The sequence below is a fragment of the Odocoileus virginianus genome, chromosome 10 (assembly GCF_023699985.2).
Source record: "Odocoileus virginianus isolate 20LAN1187 ecotype Illinois chromosome 10, Ovbor_1.2, whole genome shotgun sequence".
In the NCBI taxonomy this organism is placed as follows: domain Eukaryota; kingdom Metazoa; phylum Chordata; class Mammalia; order Artiodactyla; family Cervidae; genus Odocoileus; species Odocoileus virginianus.
This window is the reverse complement of record NC_069683.1, coordinates 22,818,780-22,837,718: the sequence shown is the minus strand read 5'-3', so window position 1 is coordinate 22,837,718 and position 18,939 is coordinate 22,818,780. Positions and strand designations below refer to the sequence as shown.

The 18,939-nt window shown below is 41.5% G+C and overlaps 1 protein-coding gene across 4 annotated transcripts in view; it reads left to right on the top strand.

Moving 5' to 3' along the window:
- Positions 1–18,939, top strand: part of TRIM44 (tripartite motif containing 44) — a 110,089-nt gene that overhangs the window by 10,327 nt on the left and 80,823 nt on the right. For all 4 annotated transcript variants that reach the window (XM_020904968.2, XM_070473180.1, XM_020904969.2 and 1 more), the window contains exon 2: positions 9,525–9,602. In XM_020904968.2, coding sequence (XP_020760627.1) covers positions 9,525–9,602 — 78 coding nt within the window. The remainder of the gene's footprint in view (positions 1–9,524; positions 9,603–18,939) is intronic.

Genomic DNA, 18,939 nt, shown 5'->3' with positions numbered 1-18,939 from the left:
TTCTGTTTTGTGTTTTACTATCCAGAGCTAGAGGCTAAAGCTGTCATGCAGCAGGAAGGAGCACAGATGCTCATGACCTCTCAGAAGAGGAGGCAGCACAAAGAAGGGGTGAAACAAATACTGTAGTCCAGATATGTGGGGCAGAGATGAGAATCTTGCCTCTGTGTTTGTGTGCTTGTGTGTGAGACTATGCTAGGGATCAAGCCAACATGATAGCAGGATTACAGAATCAATATCTATGCCCTTTACAGATGTCAGAAATTAATCAAGAATGAAAAAAATAAAACCAAGCAAGCAAAAGCTTCCAAATACACTGTATTATATCCGTAATTTATGGCAAATAACCACATGGGCAATGACTCTGATGTACATTGTGTTAATGCTAAATTGTTCCTGTTGAACATGTATTTATAAATTAAACTCAGTTCAGATGTATTTAGCTAGTTTTTTATCAGAGTAATCTGCTTTTAACTGCAATAGAATATTAGAGAAAATATATCCAGACTGTAGCATATAGTTAGCTTTATTGTCAAAAACTGGTATTTTTAAGCTACTTTTATTTATGTGAATCTTGCATATTTATGAGCACTTACGGTGAACTATGTGACAGATACTGAGGAAAAGAAACATTCCTGACATCAGAAAGCTTGTACTCTTTTTCACATGCCTATTTGTGTGTAAGTATTAGAAAAGAGGTACAAAGAGGATGTCATGGGGCTCAGTATTCTCGCCTGGAGAATCCCATGGACAGAGGAGCTTGAGGGACCACAGTCCATATGGTCGCAAAAGTCGGGCATGATTGAAACAACTTAGCGTGCACGCGTGGGGGCTCGGAGAAAAGAGAAGTCCGTTTCAGCTGGAGACAGGTGATAAGGAAAGCTTGGAGGAAGCGGTGTCTGAGGTGAGCCTTTGACGGGTGCGCTCTGACTGGGCTGACACCACGCAAGTGCGAGGGGGCTGGCCTCAGTTCCCACAGCTAGAGCCTGTGCACAGTGTATCATATCAATATCGTTTCTCCCCAACATGTCTGTGTCCTGTGTGTGTTACAGATTCTTCTAGGGTTAGGACTGTGTGTTGTTTATCTTCTTCTGTTCCCTGCACCTAGCACAGTGCCTGCTGGAGAGTAGGTGTACATGATATGTTTGGTCAATGTGTGATATGAAGTATAATCTCAAATAATCACAGGCATCAAGGAAAGAGACTGTTGCGTAGGGATTTACCACATCAATGTTTACATTAAGTTCAACTGCATCTAAAGTAGTGAAGTAATTTGGAAAAGTCCAAAATAACGGCAGCTCAAACAACGGATGTTTTATTTCTCTCTTGTATAAAAGGAAGTAGGCTGTCTGAAGCTGGTATGGAGGAATCATGAGGTTACCAGGAATCTAGGCTGTTTCTGCCTCTGCTGTGGCTTCCCTGGGGTATAGTCCTCGTCATGGACCAAGGTGACTACTGGAGGTCCAGCCACATGTCTGAAGTCCAGGATAGCAGGCGCAGGAACGTGAAGAAGGGACGAGAACCCTTTATTTTAAGAGGACCTCTCAGGAGTTGCACGCAGTGCTGTTTATATTTCAGTGGTCAGAGTTCAGCCCCATGGCATTATCTAGTTGCAAGAGGGGGTGCTAGCAAACAGTCTTTTCTTCAGGCCATGGTGTGTCCAGCTAAAACTGGAGTGTCTTACTAAGGAGAAATGGGAGAATGAATGTGAAGAACCCATCTGTCTTGCCTTAATTGGCTTTGCCCTCTGTGGGTTTGAATCCTGGCTCTGCTACTTGTTACATGTGTCATGCTGGAGAGTTCATCCTCTCTCTCTGAATCTTGGTTTCATCATTTGTAACATGGCCATAATAATTACTTCTCCTTTTAGGGCTGTAGTGAAAACCAAATAATACATGTAAAGATCTTAGCACAGTGCCTGGAACATAATAATCCCTCGGTGATTAGTGACTCTTCTTACACTTATGGAGCCATCTCTGGTTCTTTTCTGAGTTCAATTCCAGACCAGTTAGTCTGACAGAAATAGAAGTTCGGACACCAAGTTTCTTTGGGTGGAAACTGGTCAGCCCCCTCTCCTTCTGCTCCTTCTGCGTGCTATTCTGGTGGGTAGAAAGGCTGGTGAAAAACCTGTCTTCAGAGAAGAGGCTCCTGTATATTTCAGTGTCCTGCTGGTGCCTTATGCACTAGCTAACCAAAACACAGCTGGTATGTCTAATTTTAGGTTCACACGTCTTGCTGGTTGTCCTCTTTAAATTCTGTTTTACATTCTGAACTGTGGGAAATTTTTATAGAAGCAGAGAGGAGGCAGGCGCAATACACCCTTTTCATTCTTCTTGGAAAATAGCCTCTGTTTTCTTTCCAGTAGGAAATGGGGACAAGTAGGGGAAAGCCATTATAGGCACTCCTACTGTCCTCTCCACCCTTTGGGTCTATGCGAACCCTGGTAGGGTATAACTTGTGTTGAATGATAGACTCTGACTTCGTGTGTGTGCAGAATGGAAGTCATATATACCCTTTTATGTTTTAACCTTTAAATTTCACTCTGTTGCCTGTATGGAGAAGGGACACTGTAGGGTAGGTGAGTGGAGCAGTATTGCTTCTTGGACCTCAAGCAAGCAGGGATTGGTAGCAATGGTTAAGAGTAATTGAACTTGGCCTGTGTTTTAGAGTTAGGTCTGAAAAGACTTGGTGATAGGTTTTCTCAGACCCAAAAATGATTTTGGATCTGAGCAACTATATAAAGGTGGTTACCTAACATAGGAGTAGATTTGGAGTTGGAAAATCAAGTCATGTGAAGATCATGGAAAAGAATTTTTGGACATGGAGTGGTGATACTAAATTCGGTTTAATTTCCTTTTGTCAGGACTTTGCTTTATGGTTGGATTCCTTAGGAGGACTTCTTATATATTCTATCTCCCAATCCTTTTCCATTGTTTCTCCCCCCAAAAAATTTTGTGAAAATGATAGAAAGTTGGATTGATTTTTTTTTTTTTTTCTTTTTTAAAGCATGGTACCAATGCAAGGCCACTGGGATAGGGAAAAAAACAAACAAATAGGCGCCAATATTCTTTTGCAACCCAGTATCTTCTGCTTCTTTGTAATACAGAATTCAGTATTTAGGAGCCAGTTTAAGATCCTAAGTGATTCTGACATTTCTGCTGACACATGGCTTTTCTTTTGGTCCCCAGCTGGTCATAGGCATTAGGCTAGACTGACTCCTCTGAAAGTATAGAGACTGGGTGTCAAGAAACACTTCCTGTTCTGATGCCCCCTTCACCTACCATTTTCCACCTTTGTTGCTACCTCTTGCCCACTTTCGAAGAATGTTTACATTAGAATGAACTATATCATTTCTGTGTTTTGGATGGACATGTATTCATGAGCTATTCTGAATTCCTTTGAGGAAAGACATGCCACCGTTCTTGATGTTCAAATACAAAAACCCTTAGAAGTAAAAAACTCTCTGAGCTGCTGCTAAGGGTGGCAACTTCAGATGTCTACAGGGAGCAGAAAGGAAATACGAATGAGAAGCCATCCAGGGTAACTGTGGCGTGCTGAAGGGAGCTTGTCTTGCCTGAAGTGGGTACTTGCTCCTCAGCCTCCGCCAGTCGCTGCCGTGTGGAAAGGGAACCCAGTGCAGTCAGAACTTTCAGATTTCCAGAAGAAGCTAGCAGTCTCTATTATGTCATATCTCCTGGTTTTTAAGTGTTGGCGATTGATTTAAAATTCCTAGCATGCCAGTGTGGGACAACACCCTAAAAACAAAAGTTGTGTAGGCTGTGGCCTGTGAATTTGTAGGTTCTGATTTGGCCCCTTTTCCTCATTTACAAGTTGAGAAACAGAAACTCTGAGATATAAAATGACTTTTCCAAGCTCCCATAGCAATTAATAGGAATGAAGCCTGGGTCTCCCTTCTCTTTATGCAGTGCCCTTTACACTAGGAAAGATAAACTTTGGGGGACTTTGAGGAATGCTCAAGTCCGTTTTCATAGACTAGTGCATGTACTTTCCAAATCTTGTGGATAGTTTGGGGATTTCAAACTTCCTGAAATCGATACATGAATCCTAGGTGGAAAGTCTTCTCTTATACCTTTGGTCCATGTTTGCCGCAAAGGGAACAGCGCCCTGGTATTTATACATAGGCAAACTCAAGGAGAGAGACACTTAAGCAGAAACTCTGGGTCAGTCTTCGTTTCCTCCCTCCCTCCCTTTTTGTGTATTAAATCCTAATTAGACAATAGGAATACATTTAAGTAAGTCTAAGACTCTTCCTACCACTATTCCCACTACCAGTCCCCCCAAGTCATTGCTTTTCTAATCTTTTACATACATATGTAACCCATTGTATAGTTTTACATTTCTTTAAATAAATGATATAGTATGCCTTGTTTGGCAAGTTTTAAAAAATTCAGCATTGTGCATTGCCATGTACATACTGGTCTACTTCGTTCTTTTAATTTGCCATATCAGACCTCATTTGTAATTCCATAGTTTATTTAGCCACCCACAATTGATGGATGCTTAGGATGTTTCCAGGTTTTTACTATTAAAAACAGTGCTGCAATAATTATTTTTATGCATACCTCCTTGACACATGTTAGTGTTACTCAAGGGAAGAAAGTGAAAAATGGACTTGCTTGGCATGTGATTTCAAAGTAGCTTTGTTATATCAGCAACATATGAAAATCCCCAGCGTCCCCAAAGTCTCTCATCACTTGGTGTTATCAAATCAAAACTTTTTTGATTTGGATAAGTATGATGGATAAGAAATGATATCATAATTATAAGTAAGTTTGAGCATCTTTTAACATCTTTTCATATGTATATTAGCCATTTCACATTTCTATTATGTTCATATCCTTTGTTGGGATTTCTTTTGTGCTTATTTGGCTTTTTCTTATTTATAGGAATCCTTTATGTATTTTTCCATGTGTTCCTGATACCAACCTCTTGTCTTGTATATGTTATAAATCTTTGCATTGGATCTTTTTGGTCCTGATTTTGCTACTGACCAGCTCTGTAATTTGAGGGGTATCATTTAACTTCCCACAGAGCCATTTTTTCCTATTGTATGACGAGAATACACTTGTTGTTCAGTCCCTAAGTTGTGTCTGACTCTTTTGTGACCCCATGGACTGCAGCAGGCCAGGCTCCTCTGTCCTCCACTATCTCTTGGAGTTTGCTCAGATTCATGTCCATTGAGTCGGTGATGCTATCTAACCATCTCATCCTCTGCCACCTTCCTCTCCTTTTGCCTTCAATCTTTCCCAGCATTAGAGTCTTCTCCAATGTGTTGGCTCATTGCAATAATACTACCTTTCAGTTATTGTGTTACTGTGTAAGGCTAGTGAAACAGTCTATGGACTCTGATTTGGTGGTTTTTGATTTGATTTCCACCAGCCTTTTCTCAGCTGTAAAGTGAGAATACACTACTTTTTACTTTTATTATGAAATGCCAATGGTAGAGCATAGGAAAGTGCTTTGGAGAATAAAGAATAACTTCAAATGTAGGCATTTTGTCCTTTCTTTGACTTTATTATGATTTATCCCTAGGAGTTAACTTCTGTGAAGCATCCCCATCTCTACAGGTGTGGATCAGATTTTGAGGGGTGGGTGTCACACCAGAGCATTTGTCTTGTTTTAATCTACACTCTTCTTGGGGAGGGGAGAGGTTCCTAAACAAGGATAGGCTCACATATGGGAAGGAGGTGAGGAAGAGCAGCATCAGGAGACACTCACTTCATCACCACTCACAGTGCTTGCCCCAAGGACTGTCAAGTAGAATCTGGCCATTTATGGATCCACATGTGTCCAAAGTTAGAACTCTTCTGACTTCGCAGTTAGAACACAAGTTTCAGAGGCACCTCTTCCATTCCACCACAGTAGGGAAATATGTAAGTATGACCTATTCCAGTTACCTTTTGACTGATGAGTGCCCTCAGCAAACTATTAAAACACAATACCACACAATGCTTTGGAGACATTCATACTCAAATACCACCTTAGACATAGACAACCTTGTGCCCCTACCCTATGCTTTAGAGGGCCCTTGCTTTGCCCATGCCTGCCCCCTTCTAATGGAGAAGGAAATGGCAACCGACTCCAGCATTCTTGCCTGGAGAATCCCATGGACAGAGGAGCCTGGCGGGCTACAGTCCATGGGGTCGCAAGAGTCGGACACGACTTAGCGATTAAACCACCACCACCACAAACCACCCCGCCCCCCGCCAGACCACTCTCCCAAGTATCCAGAATCCAAGAATTACCTAATGAAATGCCCTGACCCTGCTCTCAGGACCTGCAGAGGCTTTCTCTGAGCCCATCCTCCAAAAGATGAATCAAGCCCTCAGACCCACCCCTGATATGTGCATTCTTATGTTCCAGGTGTGGCCCAGCGTGACTGTTTGAAAGAGATGGTCTCAGAACTTGGGTGTACTAGCCTGAGCGTCTGTGTACAAGGCTTGTTGTACAAGGTGCAGGAAGGGGCTGGGGTGTGTGAGAAAAGAAAGGCAGTGGCTTTGGGGCCAAGGTAGTCCATTTTCACTCTTGCCTCAGCCCTGCAGCTCTCAACTGCAGGGAGAGTCTCCCAACTGCTTATTTGTGGGGGAGGGTTTTTATTTTTTATTTTTTAAAGCTTTTTTTTAAAAAAAACCACTAGGGACTGTTTTTTTCCACCACTCATTTAGAGGCTGGCTTCATATAGACCCCAGTTATCTTTGAGAATATTCTCAAAGAGAGCTGGGTGGGGAGTGGTCTGGGTGAATTTCCTGAAGGAAGGGTCTCTGCCTCTCCTCTGTCACTCGCCTGGTAGGCAGTGCTGCTTTGTGAAAAGGAGGAAGGATTCTGCTGACCCACTGGATTTTTGTGAAAGAAGGCTAAGGGTTCCCTTATCTCCCCTCACAAGGCACATCTGCCAGCAAACAGGCTGTCTGCTTCTTAGGGATTCCTTCATCATCCTGTTTCTCTTCTGAATGTTTTAAGACACAGTTTAGAGCATTCCTTTCTGTTCTCTAGAGCTGTGGGGGGAGGCAGGGCGGTGGGGAAGTCATAATATATCAGGGCTCTTGCTGAAGAGCTTAAAATGGGTGCTGGCAGCTGGGATGTGGGGGAAGCGAGCTTTCCAGGGACAAGTGACCTGCTTGTGCAGCCAATGAGAAGCAGGTTAGAGGAATGATATCACCAGACAGGCGTTATTGTCTGATCGTCTCATAAAAGCCAGATTGTGTCTGGCAGTTTAACCCTTCTTTAGGTACTTTGGGTCTCACGCACTTCCTGGTATGTGACCTCCAGATTCCTTTTCCCACCTGTCTGCTGTGAGACCAGAGATTAAAGATTTAAATTGGTGATGAAATTTGGGAAGTGATGTCATCATCTTGAAAGTACAAATTATTAAAACTTAGAACCACAGTTAGGGTGGGAATGTCAGCTGTATCTGGAGAGCACATCTAAAGCAGATATCCATCTTAGGTTACATCAGACTTTTACTGTGGACTTGGGAGAGAATGGAGGGTAGAGCGGGGAAAAAGAATTTAGGCTTTAGTCTATTTTAATCTATATGATGGAGACTTACTAAGTATGCCCTGTTTTGGAGAAATTGGGATTTTCCTCCCAAATTGGGAAAATATCACTTATTCTGAGACCAATTTTGAAGAACAGATATTTGTCATGTTTGATTATATTACACTTATTTATTGTCCCTTACCCATAAAAATGACTTGATTTTCTCATACCTCCTTCCCTTCACTGGTGAAATGAGGGTAAAGATCCTATCCTATCCCCGAGGAGTTGAGATAAGAAAACAAACTAATTCATGTGACTTTTCATCTCGTGCTACACACATGTATTATTATTAAGGCATTCGTATCTTAAGATGGCATATTCATTCGTTCATTTGTTCAGTGTACTTTTTAAAACACCTTGATGCTGGAAGCAGATACAGAGAAAAGATGTAGTTATTACCTTTAAGGAATTTTAAATATTGTGAGGGAGACAGACCATAATAATAAATATGTCTCATACATCTATTGTCTTTACCATGTGCCAGGCCCTGTTCCAAGTACCTTGATGTATATGAGCTTGGTTTTATCTTACTACAGCCCTCTGAAATGGGTACTATTATTAGCTTCATATTATAGATAAAGAAATTGAGGCTCTGAGAGGCTAAGTGATTTGCCTAAGGTCACACAGATCTAGTGGTAGATTTGGGACCTGAATCCAGGCAGTGTAGCTTTAGTCTTTGCTTTCAATCTGTGGTAACCAGTGCAGTAATCACCAGCTATACATGGCTTTAGAGTACTTGAAATTTGGTAAATCCAAAGTGAATTGGGCTGTGTGAAATACACATTACATTCCAAAGCTCTGGTATGAAAAAAACATATAAAATACCTCATGTTGAAATCACATGTAGTGGTGATAATATTGTGGGCATACTGACTTAAGTAAAATGTATTCAAATTAATTTCCTTTTGTTTTTTTTTCGACTACTCGAAAAGTTAAAATTATATATGTGCCTTGCATTTTTGGCTTATACTTCTGTTGGACTGTGCTAGTCTAAATCATTATAATGCAGTAACAACAATAATAATAGGTGACATTTATTGAGCTTTTACTATGTGCCACATATTATGCTCATGCCTTTACAAACACCATTTCAGTTAAGCTTCAAAATAACCCTTTTTATAATCTTCATTTTGTTGAAAAGGGAGTAGGTTTTGAGAGTCAGTAACCTGCCTGAGTTTAGTTAACTTGTTAATGTAGACCCCAAATTTGAAATGTTTTATGTCTGACTCAAAAACCTGTGTTCAACCAGCGCACTGAAATGCCACTTCCAGTTAAATATTGGAGCATTTTTTTTGTTTTTATTTTTGTAAGAGCTCTGTGGGAGAAGGCGAGGGTGGGATGTTTTGAGAGAACAGCAGCGAAACATGTATATTATCTAGGGTGAAACAGATCACCAGCCCAGGTTGGATGCATGAGACAAGTGCTCGGGCCTGGTGCACTGGGAAGACCCAGAGGGATCGGGTGGAGAGGGAGGTGGGAGGGGGGATCGGGATGGGGAACACATGTAAATCCATGGCTGATTCATGTCAATGACAAAACCCACTACAATATAAAAAAAAAAAGAATATTTAGTATTGCATATATCTATATTTGTGATGTAGAAGTTTAAAATCAAAATCACTAGGTCATAAAATAGACATCCTGGATAGAAATCTCTTGCAAAGCTTTGGCCCTCAGTGAATAATGGCACAGTTGAGCCTTGAGATGAAGCAGTGAGTCACCCTATACAAATTGTGTTTAATTTTCATTCCAATTGTTCTCTCAGGTCACTGGGCAATTTATGTCCCAACCGTCTTTGTCCATAGAGAAGAGGAAGAGGGGCCACACAGCTTTCCTTGGTCGTTTAGTCTTCTTGCTGATAGGAAGGGGGAAAAATGCCTTCCGTTTCATTGTCCCATGAAATACTGTTTGTGTTCTAGAGAGTAACAAAGTGCTGTCTAATGACCCCTGACTTTCCTTTCTTCTAGAGCAAAGACTCAGGCGGACTGAAGGCGGCTATGATAGAGTTGGTGGAAAGGTTAAAGTTTAAGAGCTCAGACCCTAAAGTAAGTATTGTTTTGGATTTAATTGGATATTAGTACCCCAGGTATTTCATTCTCCTTGGGCTAAATTCGAGGGATGTTAATGACCGTCCATCTGAACACTGCATCAAGATTAATTAAGCCTGCCCATCAAAAGCAGTGTTCTCATGTGCCTAGAGATAAGTCATCTATTTTCCCCCTTCTCTGTTTTATGACTTACAACACATAACCATTAATTGTTTTCTCTGAACGGCAGACAAGTGCATTTTTAATCTTCCTTTACTGGGCCTTTGAGACTGCTGGTGCCTGTGTCCATTAAATCCAGCCAAAGGCATCAGAGATACAATCAGCTTAATGCTGGGGACTGGAATAAACTCAGGCCTATGCAGTTGGTGTTCAGTTCTTGTCACTCTCCCACTTACAGGAGCCAGCTGCCACAGTGAATGCCTTTGTCCTCATGACCTGGAATCTGGTCTGGGAAATGGTTTAAGCTTCCCAGCTTTTTTTGTGAGATGTTGGGGGGCTCTAGGATTGGTATTCTGGGAGGTGCCATACCAGGGTTTGGGGGTGGACGGGGAGCTGAACATGCCTGAGGGAGTGTGACTCATGCAGCCTCCCTTCTCCTACCCAGATCCTCGCTGTGGTGCTCCCCAGTCCTGGGGCCAGCTGGCTTTGCCTGAGAGTCAGAGCCTCTCACAATTTCAGAGCGAAAGGAGCATGATTTTATTTGACTTTTTGTACTGTTATTTTTTTTAATTAAAAAATTTTATAAAGGAATTAGACTACCATTTCCTGAGCACCTACTAAGAGCCCAGCACTGTGCTAGGATCTTTACATACCTTTTTTAAAAATTGGGGTAAAATATACAAAATGAAATTTACCACTTCAGCCACTTTGGAGTGTTCAGTTCCGTGACCGTAAGTACGTTCACATTGTTATGCAGCATCACTACTCTCCATCCCCAGAACTTTATCCATCATACCAAACCGAAACTGTGCCCATGAAGCACTAACTCTTCTTTCTCCCTCTCCTCTTACACCCTTGTGATGCTGGGAAAGATTGAGGGCAGGAGGAGAAGGGGACGACAGAGGATGAGATGGTTGGATGGCATCACCAACTCAATGGACATGGGCTTGGGTGGACTCCGGGAGTTGGTGATGGACAGTGAGGCCTGGCGTGCTGCGGTTCATAGGGTTGCAAGGAGTCAGACACGACTGAGTGACTGAACTGAACTGATCATTGCAGTAACCTTGTACATTAGCTTTTATTCCCGTTTTATTGATAAGAACACTGAGGTTCAGAGAGATAGGGCCATTACCCCAGTAGAGTGTAATTTAGAGCTGAGATTCAAAATCTGATTCTGGTGTTTGTGTTCTTTTTTATTATGCTGCAGGCACTGGGTTTCATCTCCTTTCTCCTATAGAATCACGTTATGCTTCCGTTTTCTAACGTGAAACACTGTATGAGGCAGAGCCACAGACAATGCCAGGCTCTTCAAAAGGTGGCTGCAGTCACCAGTCTACAAAATAATTTTCGTTTTATACAGCATTGAAAGTTCTTGGGATGTCAGTAACACCTCTTGCCTTCTGGTGTAGTTAGGGTTCCAGAGCATCTTGATACCAAAAAAAAAAAATTGGAGTAACTTTTGTCAATTTGGTAGCTCAAAGTAGAAAGACCCCCTCAAAACTACTTATATTAAAGTAGTTTTCCTTTAGTGAAGGTGAACCAATTATTTATTAAAGACAGCAGGAAGATTTTTTTTTTTTTTAACCAAGTTTCTCGGACAACAGCTATCCTGAAGGAAACAAATGTATTTCCTCTTTGTGCCATACCCACATGCTTATGGGCAGTGAAGAGCAAGAGGATGTGTACAGATTACACTGAATGGCTTCTGTGCCTGATGACAGTACAGATGAGGTGCTTTGGGAACCTTAATGAATGCATATAGTGCATCTGATGGGAAGCTTGTCCGAGGTGAAAGGACTGAGTAGTCCCCTGAGAGCAACCCATGGGAGCCTCAGGATTTTCCCACAATGCATCATAAGCTAAAGGATATTTGTTAGGACCTCTCTTGATCTTGAGGATGTTTATACACACTTAGCTTTCTTTCATCTTTTCTTTGTCTCATCCTGGATAATTTTCCACCAGTCTGTTTTATTGTCAAGCCCCTCTCTTGTCCACCATATGTGTGTGCCATTTTTTACCTGGAGCCAGCTCAAAGAAGGACCAACGTCATGGCCAAATGACTGTCAGATCACAAAGAGGGGATGAAAAATGGGACACTTAAATACGTAATTTCTGCAACAAAGAAAAATTTCCCAGAAATAAACTAGTGTCTTCCAAAAGAATCCATGCATTTTTAGTCTGTTCTGTCTTCCCTCCTAACCCTACCATCCCTTTCTTATGTTGGCCTATTTAAGAAGAGCAAAATCTCTCCGGCTTTGGGACCTGTTATTTCCTGGTGTGGCAGCTTTAAGTAGAAGCATGGATTGAGTCATGGAGCGCTGAGCACTCTCTCTGCCTCACATCCTCAGGAATTCCCTAAAGCCTCACAAAACTTGATTAGTCCAGACAATGAGGTCTGCTGGGGACTGAGTTAATTTTTACATCTCAGTTTTGCCAGAGAGAAGTGGAAGATGCCTAGATTAACCTTTTGTAAAAAAAAAAAGTATAAAATAATATATGGTTGTAGATTAAAAATACAAATACTCATAAAGAAAATTAAAGTGAATTTCCCTCAAGTTAACCACTGTTAACATTTTGCTATGTAACCTTGTAGACCTTTTTTCACGTGGAAATAAGTTTCTAAGATATTTTACAAAACTTATACCATAGCTGTGGCTTAAGACACAGAATGTCTAAAGCATTCTTCAGTGTCAGTAATATAGACTGATAAATGAGATGCCTCATTTTGTCCAAAGTATTCGTCAGATGCCCTCTTTTCTTCAGATTAGTGGTTCTTACACTTTAGTGTGCATGAACATCTCTTGGAGGAGCCCCATCCCAGAGTTTCTGATTCAGTGAGTCTGAGGGGACTGGAAACTGTGTTGGGCATTCATTATTTTCCTGCCCTCTCGTGTTTTGGTTTTTTTTCACTCTTTTCTGCAGATAGCCAGAAGGGCCCTTGTAAATAAGTCCAAGTGATTTCAGCCTTGAAAACAAGTGAAATGATAGAAGTCCAGGCTTGGAAAACAAACGGAGCCGAGGCAGCAGAGGAGAGGGGCGGGAGGTGGCTGTCCTCAGCTCAGGCTCCCTGAGGGCAGGGTTCCCTCCAGCAGTTGAGTCCAACAGGGAAGCAGCAAAGCCGAATAAAGGGAAAGGAGTCCTGGTCAGGACTGAGGAGGATGATCGCAGCGTTGTGGTCCGGGAGTGGGCCGAGTTCTAAGCCAGAGGAACAGCAGGATACCCAACCCCAGCTCCTAGGACTGAGCCTGAGGACGGGAAAGAGTGCCGGTGATGCTTGGTAAATAAGGCGCAGGTCCCCGTGAAGTTGTGTGCCTGTGTATTGCTGGGGTGAGCCTAGTTTTAAAGGGGACAGACCTCCAGGGATCCAGAACTTGTATACAGTGGAAAAAGTTATTTTTAATAGCAATCTTTATTATGTTTAATTGGAAGTGGTCTGTTAAGTAATCCTCATGTGTTTGACATGATCCAGTTTGCAAAAATTTTTTTGCAGCCAAACTTTTCAGAAACATCTGTTGCACAAAGCAGGGTTTTAGTCTCTAGATTTCTTACATTTATTCTAGACTTTAGGGAAACTAAAAGATGTAGTTAATTCGGGGTTTGTATGTGTGTGTATGTCCAGGCTGGATTTTCAGGAAATTTAAAGCACATGAGTTCTTCACAGCTTTCCTTTGTAGTGACTACGCAATCATCTTGCATAGTTTACCCAGGGGAAACCTAAAACTTAAAAAACACATCGATCCCCTTCCTTTCCTTCCCTCTGCTCAGTCTCCCAGAAAGCACTGAACCAAAAGTATAACATGCTAAGCTCAATGTAACCAGCCTCTCACCATGCAGTTAATGACAGCCGTTTTCTCCATTATATATTGATTACTTTTCTTTCCATATAAGATGCACCATTGACTGCTTTCTGTAGCTGGTGTGCTTGAAACAAGCAGTTAAACCATGTTTGTATATCTAGAATTTATACTAATTTATTAAGAAGTTATCCTCAAAAACGCATCTTAACCTCAAGCCACGTGGTTCACATTATTCTCCCTGACTGGAGTGGGATTAAACATGGGATTGAATCATACTAAGACTGTCTAGAATACAATCAGGTTCTTTTCCTTTTTTCTCTGATCTCAAAAGGTATTCTTACTGAAGTGTGAAACCAAAGAATTGTCTAGAAACATGAAATGAAATAGAACTGGAGATCGTTTTCTTGTTTTATTTTTATTTAGCGTTTACAGAACATTTTATAATTGAAAGTGGACTTTATGGTACTTTTTAATAGCTGATGTCATTGACATAGAACATAGCCCAGACCTTCACTCCAATGCTAATCAGACTATTGTTAAAATGGTAGGTTTTGCATGTACAAATGGTAATGGATAGAAGCCAAACCAAACTTGAATTCTTAGTGTCGTGTTATCACCTGGGTCAAGCCAGGCCTTGTGCCAGTCCTTGTCCTGCCGTAAGATAGAAGTATTCACTGAGGCAGTATTTAATCAACCATCTGAAGCATATAATTAAGATGCCCCAGTTATTAAATTGGTTCATTCAAAAGTGTTTCTTTGGTTGGAGGGTTATTAGAATTATTGACCTAGTCCTTCACTTTAAATAAAAAAGTTGTAAATAATCTTAGAAGACATGAATTGTGTTTATATCTGTCTCCTCAAGCCCTACAGCATGGTACCTGGCACATAGTAGTAGATTTTCTTCTTCTTGTGCGTGCTTAGTCATGTCCAGCTCTTTGTGACCCTGTGAACTATAGCCTACCAGGCTCCCCAACCATGGGATTTTCCAGGCAAGAAATACTGGTCTGGGTTGCCATTCCCTTCTCCAGAAGCTCTTTCAGACCCAGGATTGAACCCATGTCTCCTGCATTGGCAGGTGGATTCTTTTACCACTGAGCCGCCTGGGAAGCCCTATAGTAATAGATATGCATTATCTATTGCAACAACCGTATGAAAAGAAATATTATTATTTGCCCTGTTTTATGAATATGCAATCTAAGACTCAGAGGTGTTAAAGAGCTTGCTGGTAAGTGATGGGAATAGAACTTAACTTCAGATTCATCCTGTTTCATGTTACACACCCATACTACTGTTGAACCCATGGATGAGTTGATGTTTATACACATAGCCTGTCTAGCAATATGGCTCTTCACTATTTTTCCCTCACACCCTTCTTTTACCTGTCATACTGGATCCTGCAGGATCCAAATAGGAAAACAAGCCAGTGCTTTCTCAGGTCCAGTCTAGGCTCTGAGGCACAGAAATCACCCAGAAGCAAATGTGACCTCTTTGCATCCCATGTAGACACTTGGGCAGTGAAGAAAAGAGAAGCAAGCTCTTTGCCATCTTTCACCAACTCCCTGCCTTTATAAAAACAAAACAGTTTCCCCTTTTCTCATCCGCCAGTTATAAAAGTAATACATGTTCTTCGTAGAAAAATGTGGAAAGTACAGACAAAAAGAGAAAAAAATCTGCCAGTCTGCTGCCACCTGCAGTGGTTTGTAAGCTTTCAGTGCTTTTTTTCTAAGATTGAGAATTCTTGCGCCTCACTCAGAACATCTAATTTGATAGTTCACAGTTCTGCTTTTTTAGTATGCAGCCGGATGCATACCGTCAACTTCAAAACACACCAGCGAAAAAGCTGGTTAACATTGTGGTGCTTGGCCTTTTAGACAGAAGTGTCCTATTATTCTATATACAATTGACCTTTGAACAACATAATTCGAACTGCAAGGTTCCACTTATATAAGGATTTTTTTTTTCCAGTAGTAAATACTATAATTCTACACAGTCTGCAGTTGGTTGAATTTGTGCCTGCAGAACCCAGAACTGAGGTCATGCAGGAATCCCGTATGTGGAGGGCTGACTCCGACCCGGACAGGGACCTTCAGCCCAACTTCAGCAGAGGGTTGCCCACAGCACCATTCAAGAGACAGTGGTATATATACCTGTTAGAATTCTTTGTGTATGTGTGTTTATATATATGTAAAACTATATAGCTGTATACACACACACATACATGCATAGTTTGTATCCTGCTTTTATCACCTGACATTATTCCTTATAAATACATATATTTTATCATTTGAATTCACTTCTATCTTTGAACCCCAGTTTCAAAAGCTCAAGTCCTGAATGCCATTATTGCCAAATGGAAACTTTACCTAATAAGGCATTTCTGTTTTCTCCCTAATAGCATAAGCAGATTGTGTGAGTTTATTTATTTGTTTTTTTGAGGCAAGCATGATAGTCAGAGTCTAAGGTTATTCAGGTACAATGGAAACTGAGTTAGTACAAAGTCAGATGCACAGTTGTGTAGTCAGCTCCAAGCTGCCTGTTTCACAGTATCTGTCTCCCTGCTGGTCAGCTGTCTCCCGTCAGCTGAGTGAATAAATGCAGGGCACAGTGGGACATCCAAGGCCGTCGGCTCCAGTCCCTCCACTCGAGATGAGAGCACTGGGGCGCCGGGGGAATAACGGGTTCTTGTCCAAGGTCACCCAGGCTGTTACAGCAGAGCTAGAGAAGGTTGACAGCTTTTAGGACTGCAGCTCTAGTTTTCCAGTAAGGAGAACTTTTGTCCATTTGACAAGGATGTGGAAAAATTAGAAATCTCATAACTTTCTTGAAAGTGAAAGTCGCTCAGTTGTGTCCGACTCTTTGTGACCCCGTGGACTATACAGTCCATAGAATTCTCCAGGCCAGAATACTGGAATGAGTAGCCTATCCCTTCTCCAGTGGGTCTTCCCTACCCAGGAATCGAACTGGGTTCTCCTACATTGCAGGTGGATTCTTCACCAACTGAGCTTTCTGAGGAGATATAAAATGGTATAGTCACTTTGGAAACTGATCTGGCAATTACTCAAAAGGTTAAACCTAAGAGTTGCTGTGTTATCCAGCAATTCCATTCTAGGGTATAAACCCAAGAGAGATAAAAATGTGCATCCACACAAAAACTGCACACCAGTGTTCATAGCAACATTATTCATACTGTCCAGAATGTGAAAACAACCCAACCAATGCATGGGTAAATAAAATGTGGTATATCCATACAGTGGAGTACTATTTGGCAATAAAAAGAAATCAAGTCCTGACAGAGGCTGCAACAAGGATAATCCTCGGAAACATGCGGAGTGAAAGTCATTCACAAAAGGCCAATACTGCATGATTGCATGATTCCATTTATATGAAATGTCCAGAATAGGCAGATTTTTAGAGAAGGAAAATAGATTTGTTGCTTGGGGCTGAGGGAGATGGAGGGAATGGGGAGATAGTGATTGCTAATAGGTATGGAATTTCTTTTTGTGATGATGAAAATGTTCTAAAATTGATTGTGGTAATGATCACACAATTCTGTTACTGTACTGAAAAGCACTGAATTATATGACATGTGAATTATATCTCAGTAAAGCTGTTGAGAGATTATTGTCTGAGTCACTTTTATTCAGCCCTTCACTTGAAATGTCAGCAGTGAATAGTCTTTTTCTCTCCCCTTTCCTCTTCTAGCAGGAGTGAGGGTCAGAGATCTAATGTTAGCCTCTGTTAGGGAAGGCAGCACTTTATAGTTACTAAAAGCTCCCTGGGACAGATGCCTTGATAACTGCAGTCTTGAGCAGATCTTGTGTTTAACCTCCCCATTTCTCAGGGTTTTTTTTTTGTTTGTTTTTTCAGCTGCAAAATAGAGGATGATAGTACATACTTCATAGGGTTGTTAGGAAAATTAAATGAGGTAATCCGTTTAAAATGCTCAGGACAACATCCTGTAAATGGTGGCTGCTGCTAACTTTCTCCTAGTCTGAGAACCATCACTGTTTCCAGCAGAAAGGCAAGGGTTCATGGGGGCTGTAGATTCCTCCTTCACCCCCTACCAGAGTTCAGGAGACCTGATACTGGTGGAGAAAAATAAGCTACCTGTTTTATAACTAACTGGATTCTGTACTTGCATCAATTAACACTTCCCAGGATTAGTGACACTTACAGATTGCAGGTTTCAAAGGGCCATTGCTACCTCTTTGAGTGATAATGACATGGAAATAAATTAAGTTGAGACCCCTAGGTGTTGTCTGGCTGGCTGACTCTGAACTTTTCAGGGTGACCTTGCTGGTTTTTGACTCAGTGTCTATTGCCCATTCAAGTCGAGGCAAACATATCTGCCTCGGGGAGTATGTGACTGTTTGTCCATAGATTTCCAGTAGAAATAAGAAATCAATGCACAAAAGCAATTATGTTCATTGTTATGGAGCAAACTCTAGTTAGCATAACTATCTGGTGCCAAATTAAAATAAAAATAAAGAAATTAAGAGCCACAAAAGAAATTGAGTGTGGCATTTGAGACATACTAGGAAATATACCCCACTTTAAAGTAAATACCACTGAGATACTGTTTCCCTCCCTGCTTCCCCTTCCGTTTTACCTTTTGACTGTTCTCTTTCTCAGGGAGCACCAGAGCTCCTAACTGAAGCACCGTACAAATAGACTCCAGGCATTTTAAAACTAGGTGGACATGGTCTCTGAGCCGCCTGGTGGGCTGGAGCGTTGTTAGAAATCAAAGGAATTGAGCTTTAAATGGCTTAATAAAATTAACACATCGTGATGGCCTTCTCCCCACTGCTCCAGCTCCTCTGCACTGACAGGAGCCTTGATAATATACTCTCTGCCAGAGCTTAAAGGGCCTATTACGTGGCCAACGTGAAGAAAGCAGTGGACTGTCAGGATTCCCCCCCAGCAGACACACTTCACGTTTCCAGTGTAGGATTGTATTTGACATTTAATTTAGGAGCCTGGGTATCTAGATATAAAACTTTACTGCGGTAATAGTGATAAAAAACCACCCAGAGTTTTATTTAAGGGCTTGCTCTTTTCCTGTCCCCCTCCCTCCCCTTTTCCTTTTAGTTCAACCAGGGATCGAACCTGCGTCTCCAGCATTGCAGGCATTCTTTACTGCTGAGCCAGTGAGGAAGCCCTATAGATGCTTGTATGCATATGTGAATGTAAAATTTGAAAACCGGCCTCTCCCCTGGTTGAGACCTGCATTTAGGCAAAGGGCAAAATTCATCAAGTCTCTGAGTCTCTGTACTTGTATGGAAAACTGCCGTTCAGCCCCACGACCCAGTTGATGACCATCCCAGGGTTGAATGGCTTTTGTTTTACTTCTTTAGTGGGTGAAACAGATTCTGTGATAT